Below are 15,070 nucleotides of genomic sequence, written 5' to 3'. Positions count from 1 at the left end.
TCAATCTTTTATCAGAGCTGTTAGTCAACCATCTGATGGATTTACTTTTATTGGTTCCAATTTCTAAGTCTTGCTTCTAATAGCAATTAGCAAAAGATTACCAAAAAAGAATAAAAAGCACACTGTTACGAAGAAAGAAACTTCTGCAGAGGTCACCATGCTCCTTATTAATATTTGGAGCTATAGGTAACTGTCGGGCCTCAGGCAAACCACTAACCCACTCTAGATCTTGTTCTAGGTCCTCTGAGTCCAATCATCTTTCTTACTTTCAGTGTCCAACTCCTCAAGAACCTTCAGCACACTAATGGGGAATGAAATACCCGCATCAGAGTCTTTCTAGCTGGACTTGTGAAATGGCACTTTTAGGTTTTTGAAAACTTATTCTCACTTCTCTTCCCCACCCCTCCTATTCTCAATGAGTTATTAAAATGAAAATCAAGGTCTTGACATTCAACATCCTCCCTTTGTGGTGGTCACAGGTCCTCTGCCAGCTGGTGAATCAACAACTTAGCAGGTATATAATCAATAATCTGCAGGGCACCCTCGGACCTCCTTCCTAGCTGGGTGAGGAAGCAGTGGGGTTTCCCACAAGTGCAGGATGTTTAGGGGAGTCTGTGGAAAGGAAAGAGGGTGCTACAGCTAGCACCAGAGGCATCAGCTCTCATCCCAGACTGTGATCACTGGGCTGCCTTCATCAGAAGACTGAGAGAGCCTTTAAAACAGAGACCGTTTCATCTCTGCATGCTAAGAGCCGGATTCAGTGTCTGGCACATGGTGGACACACAGGCCCAGGTGCTGGCCTTTCAAACAGCTCCTGCATACAATCTGGATGAATTAGTTTCTAAGACGATCATAACTTGAAAAATATACATAAATGAATGAATTTGAAAATGACAGTTTCAAACACTACAGGCTGATTCAATAATTATCTTTATAGGTAGCCACCTATCTTTAATCATCGGTATGAGAAACTACTGATGAGGATTTACTGCTGTAGGAAATGCAAGGCTTCTGAGATATAAATCCTCCTGAGAAATTTTTTAAGTCTTTTTTTTCTTTATTGCTCTGTGTTTTTTTTTATCGTGGTAAAATATATTTAATGCATAACATAAAATGTACCACTTTGATCATTCGAAAAGTACATAATAACATTAAGTATACAGTGACAGTAAGTCTAGTCACAACCTTCTACAAACATCACCACTATCCACTTACAGAACTTTTTTGTGGTCCCAAACAGAAACTTTGTATCTATCAAACTATAACTTCCTATTCCCCTTCCCCCTAGCTCCTGGTAACCTCCATTATGCTATCTCTATTAAGTTGCCTATTCTGGGTAAATCAACATAAGTGGAATCACACAGCATTTGTCCTTCTCTATCTGGCTTATTTTATTTAGCAAGTTTCCAAGGTTCCAGGACGTGCTGTGCATCAGAATAGGTACTAAAGGTCTAAATCAAGGTAGAACCAATTAGTTTACCATATTTAGCTCACTGCATCAATGGTAAAGAGAATAAAAGTATTAATCTTCTCTGCTCTACACACACTATATAAAGTACTATATATTTCAATGTTATAATACTTTCACCACCTAAGAGAAAGTATCCTCTCTTTTCATTTCACCTCCAACTGATAAGACCATATATGCTGTTGGTAAAACTCCGACTGGGAAGCAAAAACTTACACAAAAATCCTTGGACATCCTCTGGGCAGCCGTGGTCTGGCCAGTCAGTATATTGCAAATGCCACACGGTCCTTTCCTGCCCGGACAGAAGGTGCTTGACCTTCAAGCCTGTGGTTGCATAGCAACCAGAATCTGTTCGGAACTTTGTGGTGACCTTGAACTTGCCATAGGTGGCTGAGCTGTGCTTGGAACCCAGTTTGGGCCAGTATCGGTGGCTCTTGGTTCGTCCGCCTTCCTGAATCACACAGAGAAGCAAAATTGGACAGGAGTCAAGGGAAGTTCTTATCCTCTTAGTTTTAAAATCTGAGGACCACAGAAAACCTGAATGCCTTCTAAGTCACTGACTCAGTAACATCATGCAGTGTTTCCCCACAGAGCAGATTTCATACATTTTAGCTAAGGCGACTTAGCAGCAGCAGCAGCAGCAGCAGTAATAAGATTTACCATGCAGTTATATCAATGGAAAAATGTAAAGATTCCCAGCCAGGCTGCAGTTGAATGTTAGAAGAGCCAGAGTAAGGACGAGCCAGAGATGGGAACAAGCTAGGCACTGTGAGAACTGCAGGAAGGTCTTCAGTGTGGATGGCAAAGAGGAGGTTAGTTAGAAAGGCCTTGTGGTCCGTGGCAGGAAGTAGGAATTTCATGCCATGGATGATAGGAAGCCGTCCGAAGGTGATGAAATGACCTTAAGCAGAGGAGTGAGAGATCCCAGTAATCATTCTAAGTCATGCATGCTAAGTCACTTCAGTCATGTCCAACTCTTTGTGACCCTATGGACCGCAGCCTGCCAGGCTCCTCTGTCCATGGGATTCTCCAGGCAAGAATACTGGAGTGGGTTGCCATGCCCTTCTCCAGGGGATCTTCCTGACCCAGGGATCAAACCCATGTCTCTTATGTCTCCTGCATTGGCAGGAGGGTTCTTTACCACTAGCGCCACCTGGGAAGCTCCCATTCTAGGTCATGCTTCTCATTTCATATGCTTGACCCCGGGTACTACTCTCTGTTACCCCCACCAAGCAGTGACACTGTCTCTATCATCTGGTGTCAATCTCTTTTCCCCCCCGCAGCCTGATTCATTTGTTTTAATTCCATTGCAACTGAAGCAGAGGGGAAAACTGGCTCTACCCCCTTGTGCTCTCTCTCAACTTTATAATCTTTTCTGGGGATATGCATTCTCAGCCATTTACAAAAACAGGGTCTGTTTTAAAGTTTTGCAGAATTTTGACATCACAGGGGTGGGAGGGGGGCGGTGGATGAGATGGTAGCTTACAAGGGGACCCAGGGGACTTTCCTGATGGTCCAGTGGTTAAGACTTGGTGCTTTCAATGCAGGAGGCACAGGTAAGATCCTTCATGACACATGGTGCGACCAAAAAAAAATTATTTTAATTAAAAATTTTTAAAAATAAAAATAAAGAAGGGTAACTAGGGCAGGAGGTGGGTGGAGAGAGAGGAGAGAAGCCCAGCGTACAGGGCGGGGGGAATGAGCCGCAAGTGGTGGCTGGTCTGCTCACAAAGCAGCACATCTTCAGGGACCCAAGTAGTCCTGCCCTGACTCTTTTGGTTGAATTGAGTCTTCTTAAATTTGAAGCACACCTGCCTCTTTTATTGAACCATCCTATGAAAGAGGATTTATCGGAGGCCTTTACATAATTTGCTGAGTACCTACATCACCTTGGAGAAGGAAATGGCAGTCTGCTCCAGTATTCTTGCCTGGGAAATCCCATGGACAGAGGAACCTGGGGGTCTACAGTCCATGGGGTTGCAAAGAGTTCAACATGACTCAGCAACAACCTACATCAATTACAGATTTCAAGAGACTGTAAGCCTCTGGCTGCTTCACAGATCACTGGACTTTGTTCCTAAGGCTTCCTGTCACACAAGTTTCAGCTCAAATGCAGCCTCCTCGGAGGGCCCTGGGCTGCCATCTAACCTAAAGAAGTCCTGCAGTCACCCTCCAGCCATTACTGGTTTCACAGCACTCACCACTATCTGAGCTGACTTTATTGGTTCACTTTTTATGGTAAATCCCACTACGATGTAAGCTCCCTGGGGACAAGGATCATACCTGCTGTGTTTACCACCTTGTCCCTCCCTGGGGTCAGCACAGAGGGCAAGTACATTGTTTTCAATGGAATGAATCCCTTCTAGGGATGTAATTCAATAGGGTGATAAAACTAGAGACTTTAAGGAGCATTTACTCCCTGATGGGACAGAAAGGTCAGCCTAGAGAAATACAGCTGGCCTGAAAGGGCCCAAAGTCCTTTCATCACTACCTTCTAATGGGCTGTTCTGGAAAGCATCTGCTCAGAAGAGTCAATAAAAGGAATATGACTTGTTTTTCACTTCTTTCTGTTTCCCATCCTTTAAAACTTGTTAGGAAACGGGTATACGATACCATGCTGTGATGGGCTTAGTCACTCAGTCGTGTCTGAGTCTTTGTGACCCCATGAACTGTAGCCCGCCAGGCTTCTCTGTCCATGGGATTCTCCAGGTAAGAACACTGGAGTGGATTGCCATGCCCTCTCCAGGGGATCTTCCCAACCCAGGAATTAAACCCAGGTCGCCCACACTGCAGGTGGATTCTTTACTATCTGAACCACCAGGGAAGCATGTGATCGTACACGGTTAAAAACAAACAAACAAACAAAAAACACCCAGATGAAGCCTGACCCTTAAATGACTTCAAAACATAAGGTAAAATTTAATGGAGGGAACCAAAGGAAGTGGTTAAAAAAAAAAAAAATTGACTGTGACAAGAGAAGAAACACAAAACATCTTTCCCCAAAGACAACATGCTCTGAGTGAATTGCTAGATGGACTGGGGGTATATGCCAGTTTTGGCAACACCGCATGGACTTCTTCAGTTACAATGGAAAAACTTATGTTTGACTTGGCAAAGGAAGAAAAAGATTTTTTTTTCTCTCTCCCCAAAGAATAGAGGCCTCCTCTACAGAAATAACAGCTTCTGGTCTCTTTTCAGCTGATAAACAGGAGAGCCTATGAGCTGCCATGCCCAGGGTTTGGGAATATACACCAAGTTACTCGGAGATCCCCCAAAGTTCTCAGACTCCAATGCAAAGACCATTGCTTTGTTTAGCACCACAAAAGTGAGCTGGCTGGACTGAAGTCTGGTTGTTTTTTGTTTGCTTGTTTGCTTGTTTAATTGTAGTACATGGTGATTCAAGAAAAACAGTTAAAAGCTGGATCAAAATGGGACATAACAAATTATCTTTGGAAAACAAAACAAACCTATATGGAAATAAGGAGAGAAAAGACAGGCACGTCAGAGAGAAAAGGATTGGCAGAGAAACGATGCCAGGAGGAGGACAGGACAGTGGGGTCACCGACACAAAGCTCATTCTCCGGCCACTCCCTCCCCCGGGGACAGATGGCGGGTGCCCATGCCCCTTACCTCCTCTGCAGTGACCATGGCGATCACGTTCGCTCCCTGCTCCCACACCATCTGCCAGAAGTCGTGGCACGTGTGTGGCAGGGGCCCCTGAGTGGCGATGTAGTGCCATTCTGCCCCACCGACCACCACCTGGAAGCCAAGGGAAGCATTGGTGAATGAACCCCAAATCCAGGACAGAACTCCACGCTGACCACGGGTCCTTCTGCAGCCACCTGAAAACCTTGGATAACAGTTTTAGGTCCAACGTGTGAGTGCCGTTATCAATGGTCCTGAGACCAGGAGTGGCTAGCGACACAGTTTCACATGAAAACATTATGCCATTCAAGCTTATCAAAATATACCCCATGGGTTTTGGTCTTCAACTCACAGTAATTATGTACAAATCAGTGCATATTAAACACACACACACACACATATATATATACACATGTATGCTGCTGCTGCTAAGTCACTTCAGTCATGTCCAACTCTGTGCGACCCCATAGACGGCAGCCCACCAGGCTCCCCTGTCCCTGGGATTCTCCAGGCAAGAACACTGGAGTGGGTTGCCACTTCCTTCTCCAATGCATGAAAGCGAAAAGTGAAAGTGAAGTCGCTCAGTTGTGCCCGACTCTTAGCGATCCCATGGACTGCAGCCTACCAGGGTCCTCCGTCCATGGGATTTTCCAGGCAAAAGTACTGGAGTGGGGTGCCATTGCCTTCTCCAATACACATGTATAATATTATATGAATATATATGTGTGTAATCTAACAATTTTTACAGACATAATAGTTATGTTTCCAATATGCAATGTATTAATAATTGCGATTCTTTTCTCTTTTTTACAGTCTATCCACTAAAAAAAACAAGCAAAAAAACAAAACAAAACCCCACAAGCTCTTCCTTACTAAATCGGTTCTATACCCGCTACCGTATTGAGAAACAGTACTTTGTGGCATCCTTTTAAATAATGGAAAAGTCTACCATGGAATAACAGCCCTTTGGAATAACAATGTCCTTCTACCACTGCCCTGAGGCAAAGTGTGTCCTAAACCTCTGTGGTACCCACTGCTCTATACCGCATACAGTAAAGGTGTTCTGAACGCACAGAAGCCAACAGTACATGGTATTTCATCACCACCTCCCCCTTGTGCAGTATCATAGCATCCAACTGAACTCTGCAATCCTGAGATGATTTTGGATAATAAAATCATTACCCTACACAACTCAGGGTGCCCTTAGTGAGAAATGGAGTATTTCCTGCCATATCAGTAAACAAAGGATATCACAGCCACCGCCAGCACGGATGGTGAGCTGGTGAGCCCTGAGGGGACTCAGGAAGGAAAGAACACCTGCCCGCTAGCAGCCATCAGACTGCAGCCACTCCCCATGGGGAGCCTCCAGGGAGCTCAGGTGGTAAAAAGACCATACTGGCCCCTATCAAAGGAATGATTTCAGTGAGCCCAGACTCTTGCACCTTCTCATACACAGAAAAGTGCTAAATTCCTTAACTTGGGTTATCTGGTTTTCTTTAATTAACAATAATCTTCTGATGTTCTGACTACCTGCCCTTTATTGCAAAACTTCTATATAACCTGGCTCCTCCCCTCGCCTCCGGGGAGCAACTCTCTCAGGTTTACTTGAGATGCTGTCTCCAAGGCTTTAAATTCCGAAAAATCCCCATCAAATAAAGCATCACTCTCAACTTCTAGGTTGTGAATATTTTTAAAGTCCACATTGGGAGGATAATTCTGCAGCGATAAATATCAGCAGTGGAGACTCATCAATAAAAAGGCGTGCCCCAAGTGTGGGAGGTGATAGCAGGGGGAAACAGGGGCCTCTGGAGGGACTCTTTCTGGGTATCTCTTCATTCCTGTGCCTTGATATTGCCAAGTAGGGCTTCCTTACACATACACTGGTGTGGATCTCAAGATAGTTTTAGGGGTAATGGAGTGATCACTGCTTGCAACTTTTTCTCTCATTTGTTTTATGAAACTATATACTAACTTGATTCAAACAAAAACCATGTCAGTTATTATCTCGTTGCACAAGACATGTTTAGGTCAAAGCTGGCAAGCAAAATCCATTTTCTGAGTACTGGTGGGAGATGACACTCATGTATTTGCTGGCTGGCTAGGAATTTGGCTTATCTGTGGAATCATGCTTTTAAACATTATCCTCTCTGGCACCCAACATATAGGAGCCATAAATACTTCCAGAGTATGCTGCTGCCTGGGGCCTTTCAGCATATCCCCAAGTATTGACAGGAGGGTATTAAAAGCTGCATTAAAAACCCAACTGCCAATGCTACTGAGGTGGGTTTCACAGATGTGATTTCACCTCTGGAGCAAATAAATCTCTGTTCTGTGTTAACGGCTGCTTGGAATCCAGGGAGGAAACACTGGCAAGATATACACCTCTATTCCAAAAACACAAGGACAAGTTCTCACAAGCTCTCTGGGTCTATTAAATGCACCCATGTCTAACCCAGATCCATAAGATGAAATGTGGGCCTCGGAGAATATGGAGGAAGGCACGTTTCTGTTAACAACGCCCGACGGGCACAGCCCATGCAAACTGACAGCTTTTTCCAGAGAGTAGATGGAAAATGGGAGAGGCGATTTGGCCAAAAGAAGATAGTATATCACAGCTGTGGAAGATTTTCACAGATACTCTAGCAAGAAGCAGCTGTGCGATCCGCATTTTTGAGTTCATTTTTTCGGTCATTGTTTCGTTATCTAAATTCAGCCCAGGAAACTCACCACTGTCAGTTCCCTTCAGAGTTCTATGGGGCTCAGTTGGTTTTTTTTATAGTTTTGTTTTAGTTTATTTATTGTTTTTTATTGTATTATTATTGTTTTGAGAGTTCTCACTCTCAAAAATATGACTAAAATACACAATTATGATCCATGAGAGTTATGCCATTCTATTTCTTTGGACAGGACTTTCTGACAGTTAAAAAAAAAACTCTATGATGACCTAGAGGAGTGGAGAATGGGAGGGTGGGAGGGTGGCTCAAGAGGGAGGGGATATATGTACACATACGGCTGATTTACAATGTCGTGCAGCAGAAACTAACACAACATTATAAAGCAATTATATTCCAATAGAAAAATACGTGGTTATCTATGCTCAGTGAACACAAACACTATACCAACAATGGTACACTTTCCACATTCTGCATCAAAACTGTTTCAACTGATACATGAGCCAACAACTGGCTGTGTTTTAGAGGCTCAAAGGAACCTACCTATGATTTGGCTACAGTTGAAAAACTCAATGAAGAAAGGAAATAATGCCAGAGATAGGTTTCTAAGGTTATTGACCACAACAGACTACTAATGTGAACCTTGTATTGTTGAAAAACATCCTGTAACAGCTGTAAGAGTTACACGGATACAATTCACATTAGTATACAAATAATTCCCCTAGTTTGGAGGCCAGGGCAAATGGTGACATTCTAAACAAATATGCTCTGTCACTAGGGGCCCTGGTGAAATTAAGCTATTTAGGAAAAACTTGTTTGCATGCACATATGTATCTATAACTCTAAATTCTAACTGAAGTAAAGCTAAGCTGACTAACTTTAAAGTCTATGAAATACTGAGATATGAAGATTTGGAGTATTCGAACTAGTTAACAAAAATGTAATGACTCAAATACATTGAATACAGTTGGCAAACCTTGTAAAATTCATTATCAATGTCACCATTATGGTTAATGGTTAAATTAGTCCACTCTTGTGAATATCATACAAATTTGGGACTTCAGCTATAAAATGCATAACCAGTATCACAAATGAGAAATGACAACTCTCTGTTTCTCTTGAACATCATAAAAAGTCCAGTGACAGAAATACAGTGCCTGTAACTTCCACAGCCTCCATCGCCTGAGAATTACAAACTGAAAGGGATAATCCTCGGCTTTACCTGTGAGTTTCCTGAAAAGTTACCACTTACAGAAACAGTTAAATCCTCGGACACAATCAAGCTTCAGAAATAGCTGACCTGAGGTTTTCCCTGAGGCCACTGGGCTTCCTTCTCTCTGCAGCATTAGGCATGGCCTTGAGTTGACTAAGAAAAACTCTACGAGTTCAAAAACACTCCCTCGGGGTTTGGGGACCAGCCAAGCTGCGCAGTGGCAGCCCGTCTGTTTTCTCCTCCCTGCATTTTTACCGTTAACCCAGCAATCTTCGACCAGCCTTCCGAACAAGCCCCCCTTCTTACCTTGATGTGGGAGGCGTTAATGTAGCCTGTGTTATTTTCTTTGGTTGGTATTAGCTCTACGCGGTTCTCCTCATAGGGAACCACCTCGCGGATTCGGCTGCGCTCAGCATTTTCTGGCAGAGCCGCTGTGCTGAAAATGCCATTTGCCTTTTTCTTTGGAATTTGCTCGTATTCTGTGAACACCATTCCCTCTTCGAGCTTCTTCTTCAGGGTTCTGAACTGCAACAGAAGGTGATCTTCAGCTCTCTGAATAATCTGATCCAAACACTCTGACAAAACCACCAGATTTCTCAAAATATTTACAGCGAGAGTGTTAATCAGTAGTTTCAAGATGGATAATCAAAACTTGATGATTTGGTCTCATTCATTCACCATATTGCAAGTTTCTCTTGTCCAATAACCAAATGCCTCCTCACTCATACCTTAAACAGTACCAGTCTGCCAGACTAGGCAAGAGGTAAAATTCAAAATTAGTATTTTGTTATTAACGTGTATGCATGCTCCACCACTCAGTTGTGTCCGACTCTTTGCGGCCCCAGGAACTGTAGCCTGCCAACTCCTCTGCCCATGGGATTTCCCAGGCAAGAATACTGGAGTGGGCTGCCATGTCCTCCTTCAGGGGATCTTCCCAACCCAGGGATTCAACCCACATCTCCTGAATCGGCAGGAGGATTCTTTATCACTGAGCCACCTGCTTTTCAAGTTCTAGTGATAAGGAGATTTTTAAACCTTAGTTATAAAAAAAATCCTTTTCTCCACTTATGTAGTTGTTTTTAGCTAAATTTTAAGGTGATCCTAGTCCACAGTTCTCTAGTCATGCAGATTAGACACCCCCTCTTTTATTTTTCCCATGGCTAAAATACTAATTACAATAATGTGGTATTAACTGGATTAAATGATCCCGCTAAAGACCCTTTTAGGAACTTCCCTGGAGGTCCAGTGGTTAAGACTCTATGCTTCAAATGCAGGGGGCACAGTTTTTGAGCCCTGGTCAGGGAATATCCCATGTGGTGCGGCCAAAAAAATAAAAAGTAAGACACTTCTGGCTCTCAGAGCATGCTAATACTTCATATACGCTGACAAAACCTAAAACCCTAATCTTACTGGCACTCTATTACATTTACACAACCTGTTTTTTAACCTGACAGCAATTTCAGGGACTAAAGGAACATGTTTGTTCACCTCTGAAACACTACCATGCAACTTTCTTTGCTTTTCAAAACCAAAGTTCCCACAATGCATTACCCTAACAATTATATATCAGTCATACTCTATAGCCAAGCATGTGCCCAGTTGCTCAGTCACGTCTGACTCTTCGCAGTCCCATGGACTATAGCCCATGAAGATCCTCAGTCCATGGAATTTTCCAGGCAAGAATAATGGAGTGGGTTGCCACTTCCTACTCCAGGGGATCTTCCCCACCCAGGGATCAAACCTGCATCTCTAGCATCTCCTGCATTGGCAGGCAGATTCTTTACCACTAGCGCCATCTGGGAAGGTCCTAGCAAGGGGCCAGCATATTAAAGAATTCTGTAAGTGCTTGGGTAAAATAATTACTCCCTAATAAAGGGTACTTGTTCGCAAAAATCACGGAAGTCGAGCAGTAGGGCAAGGGCTTAACCTCTTCACTCTGCAAAACAAAGAAACAGGCCCAGAAATGTGGGTTGACTGAGGCCACATGGACAGGTGGCCAGGGCCTGGTGTCTCTAGGCGTCATCACTGAACCCACCTGACCAAAAAACAAGAGTTATTGGAAAGGATCAGTCTACTACAGCACAACCCAGGCTGCCCTAATCTTCAAATTGAAGAATGAATTCGTCAAACACACCTTCGTGCTGGCGTGTCTGGGCGAGGAGAGAGCGACGGAATCCTAAGACCACAGAGGATGAGTCACACGTTTGACGAGCCCAGCGCTTACCCTCTCGTCCATGGGAACTCGGGTGGCATCGACGCGACTCTCCTCCCGCCCTGAGCCCCGAGCAACTGAGAGTCCGTTCAAGGCTGCCAACATCAGTGGCCTCTTCTGCGCCTCCAGGCCTGCCATCTTCTGCTTTTCTAGATTCTTGTGGCAAGAAAAGGCATGTTCTCATTGTTCGTAATACCAGGAGAATGCTGGAATGTGTTTTAATCTCCCCAAATCTATAACTCCCCAGCCAAGGAATGCAGACAATTACCATTAGCAGGGCAAATTCAAACACAGCCTTCCCCTTCATTCCCACTGAGCCTGAGGAAGCCGGTTCCTCTGGGCCTCCTGAGCGTTTCTTTAAAAATGGAGTAAAGAAACACACAAACAAGAGCAGAGACTCTACACAAATACACCCTGCCATAGGGCTCACAAAAAAGCATGCACAAGTCACCTTAGGAAGGTGAGCACTGAAGGAAGACAGGACAAAGAGAAACAGAGATTCACGAATAATCAGAGCTCATCACAATGATGGGCCTTTTAACGCAGATTAAATGGTAAAAAGCTTAGAAAAACTGTTGCATTCTTTTTTTTAGATTATTTTTTTTATTTTTTAAATTATGTAAGTGTGATAACACATTTATAGGAGACTTGGAAAATATAGAACAAGGTTATATACAGCTCCATTACATATTACAATTATTTTTTTAAGTAGCAAAATTAAAGATTTTTACTTGCACTTTCAATATCAAACTCTCAAAAATCAGTAGAATGACTATATAGAGAAGCAGAAGGATATAGTAGAAAAACTGTCCCATTGATAAGTGGATGGATACATAAACAAGTAGAGAAAAAACAGCCTTTCCAAGTTCACACTCAGAGGGGCTAAGACTGAGGTATTAACTCTATATTGAATCTCTCTGGACCCTGGGATATTATCCCCAGAAAGGGAGCTGATGTAGTTTAACAAACTTGCTAATACCATAGCCTGGAACCACCTGAGATGACCCCCCGGCAGGATCCTTCATGCTTCATCCAGAAGACCCACAGGAATGGACGCCATGGCTCCTGGTGACTAAACCATGGGAGAACATGATTTGGGACCACGCAGACCGCACGTGGCCCTCGTTTATGACTTTGTGACCCTTCTCTGGCCTCACCCGCAGACGCTCTGAAACTGTTGGGCCCCTGTTACTTCGTCTACAGCTGTGCTGTCCCACTTCCTCTAAGCTGACTGGGGCGTGAACCAATCTCCAGTTGCTCACTTCAGGCAACAGGAGCATTTTCCACCCAATAACTTTGTCTTAGAAGACAAAAGGACAGAGGGACACTATAAAGCACAGAAACAGATGAGTTTTACAGAGTTTACAATTTTGACCCACAGTTTGCAGGTTCCTTTGGTTGCCAGAGATGAAGGAGTGATCTTACTCCGTTTATTTTTTATTTTTTTTCAAATCTTCAGGTTTTTTTCTTAGTCTGTCATTTAGCAATTTACTTCCTAAAGTGTCTTGATGGAGCTATGGTATTGGTAGAGGATAGAGCACCTATTGTGTGTGTTGATTCAGTTGTGTCCAACTTTCTGATCCCATGGACTGTAGCCTGCCAGGCTCCTCTGTTCATTGAATTATCCAGGCAAGAATACTGGATTGGGTAGCCATTCCCTTCTCCAGGGGATATTCCTGCCCCAGGGATCGAACCCAGGTCTCCTGCATTGCAGGCAGATTCTTTACCACCTGAGCCACCAGGGAACACGCTGCAAAACAACTATACTTCAATTAAAAAAAAAAAAAAGAATGGAGCCCTGGCCTTTGTGAGTGATGCTGTCAATAAGATGCTTGGTCCCGTGACAGGGCTAACCCATCAGATAAGCTGAAGGAGCATCTCAGAGGAGGATTAACTGTGAGAAAGTGAGAAAGGGCCAAAACATATTCTATTCTTAAGAATGATCCTGGTTTCTCAACCCTGGGCAGACTGAAAATTCAGGATTTAAATTTGGGGAGTTTTGTCGGTTTACTTACTTACTAGTTTGTTTTTGTAAGGGAGAATTTCCTCCCTGCCTGCTGTTTTCTCTTTTAGTTGAGAATGTTTCACTCCTCTGCAAAATTTTGAGAGAGCAATGATTTTTTTTTTGGGTAAACGGTCCTCAGATCCTTCTGACAGTCCTTCTGCTTCCCTCTCACCTGCACCATGAGGTGACCCAACTGGACCCAAAGCAAAAAGTAACTTACTTGTCTTTCCTGGGAAAGGATTACTACCCAGGGAACGCTGAAACCCCAATGATAAACTATTTCTCTTAGCTCCTCCTCATTTATCCTATGAGCTTGTTACCAGAGATCAGAAATAATGAATTCAAAGATCTGCTTTGGCCTCCCTCTCTCCCCAGTACCTGACTGGGGGTTAGGGAACCACAGACAGTGAAATGTCTTCAAAGCAGCAGGAGGAGCCATGCAGAAGGTGCTATCCACACCACAGGCCTGAACTATCCATCAAGGGGACAAGCAGCTCCAGAAAGGGGGAGAGGGTTGCCTGCAGGGCAAATTCTCACCATAGCTGTCTGCTTCCAGTTCCTATTTAGTGACATTTTCTCATCCTAGGAAAGCCTTGACAGCCTTCTCTTAGCTAGGCCTAACAAGCCAGGCAAAAGCTACCCATGATGGGCACCAGAGTAAGGCATCCGAGATGTGGGGAGGTCACTGGGGTGAGTTTCTTCAGAAGGACAATGGAGACCCACCCCAAGCTCCAGTGTCAGGGGCCAGGTCGCCATCTTGCCTGGCTCACTGAAGACCCTCCGAGTCCTCCTCTGAGGTCGGGACACCAAGGGTGGCTGCCCTTGAGCTCATGAGTATGTAGGATTTGGGGAAAAATCAGGGAAAGGATTTCCCTAGCAGTCCAGTAGCTAAGACTTTGTGCTTAAAATATGAGGGGCAAGGGTTCAATCCCTGGTCAAGAGCTAAGATCCCACATGCTCTGCGGCATGGCCAAAGAACAAAAAAACAATTTTTTAAAAAAGGTAGACTTTTTAAAAAATAAGGGAAAATGACATAGGGCCAGGGTAATGATGTTACTGAACTAGTTAAGAGGCAAAATTGGCTGTTCACTATTACCCAATGGATGGGATGGGAGGACACGTGGATAAAGTGAGAAAGCCCTCTGTTTGCTCTGTGATAAGGCATGAAGCTCTATATGAGGAATCAGTGCCGTAAGTATCAGCTACAGGCTTCTGTTTGATACAGGTAACAAGAGGATGAATATGACCAAAGTGAGGCTAGGCGACCACGTAGGTGGCAATAAACAGCCAGTCAGCAAGGGAAACAGCAACGCCACATGCTTGGACGGATGAGTTCTTGATGCTGAGTTGTGTGAAAGGGGCCTGAGGCCCAGAAGTGCTGAAACTCCCTTTCTACCAATGATTGCTTTTCCCAAACGTGGAGAGTTCTCCCCAAGGCACCCACCCCCGCACTTCATTCCGTCCCCCAGCCAAACAGTTTTATTTGCCACAGGCACAAGTACATCTTTCACAATTTCCCTCCAGGTTTGCGAAAGTGGAAAAAGTTATGCCTGTACCAAATTCCTAGCAACACTCACTCCATGGATGGCTAAAACTGTGAGGCTGAGAATGTTCTTGAGGTTTGTCTAAAGCCGGAACATTGCTATGGATTAGATTCCTAAACCTAGGGACTTGGCTTTCTTAAAACTTTGGCTCTTTACTATTCTTTCCAAGTTGATTCCCACTGCAGAATCGGGAAGACTTATACATGAAGAAAGTTTGATGAATTCCCTCCAAGCAAAATGTAAGTTACAACTGCGCTGGAGTTCCTAAAATAAGCGCTGGCTACCCTATGACCCAGATGTGGTACATGCAG

At 44.0% G+C, this 15,070-nt stretch overlaps 1 protein-coding gene across 2 annotated transcripts in view; it reads right to left on the bottom strand.

Annotated features, from left to right (window-relative positions):
- The window catches only part of PTPN14 (protein tyrosine phosphatase non-receptor type 14), a 196,204-nt gene that overhangs the window by 14,238 nt on the left and 166,896 nt on the right, over positions 1–15,070 (bottom strand). For both annotated transcript variants that reach the window (XM_061383514.1, XM_061383515.1), the window contains exons 14-17: positions 11,223–11,366; positions 9,305–9,523; positions 5,099–5,227; positions 1,685–1,919 (exon numbers count right to left, since the gene is read on the bottom strand). In XM_061383514.1, the coding sequence (XP_061239498.1) occupies positions 1,685–1,919; positions 5,099–5,227; positions 9,305–9,523; positions 11,223–11,366 (727 nt within the window). The remainder of the gene's footprint in view (positions 1–1,684; positions 1,920–5,098; positions 5,228–9,304; positions 9,524–11,222; positions 11,367–15,070) is intronic.

Source organism: Bos javanicus, chromosome 16 (genome assembly GCF_032452875.1).
Source record: "Bos javanicus breed banteng chromosome 16, ARS-OSU_banteng_1.0, whole genome shotgun sequence".
Taxonomy (NCBI): Eukaryota; Metazoa; Chordata; class Mammalia; order Artiodactyla; family Bovidae; genus Bos; species Bos javanicus.
This window is presented reverse-complemented; position numbering and strand designations above follow the sequence as displayed.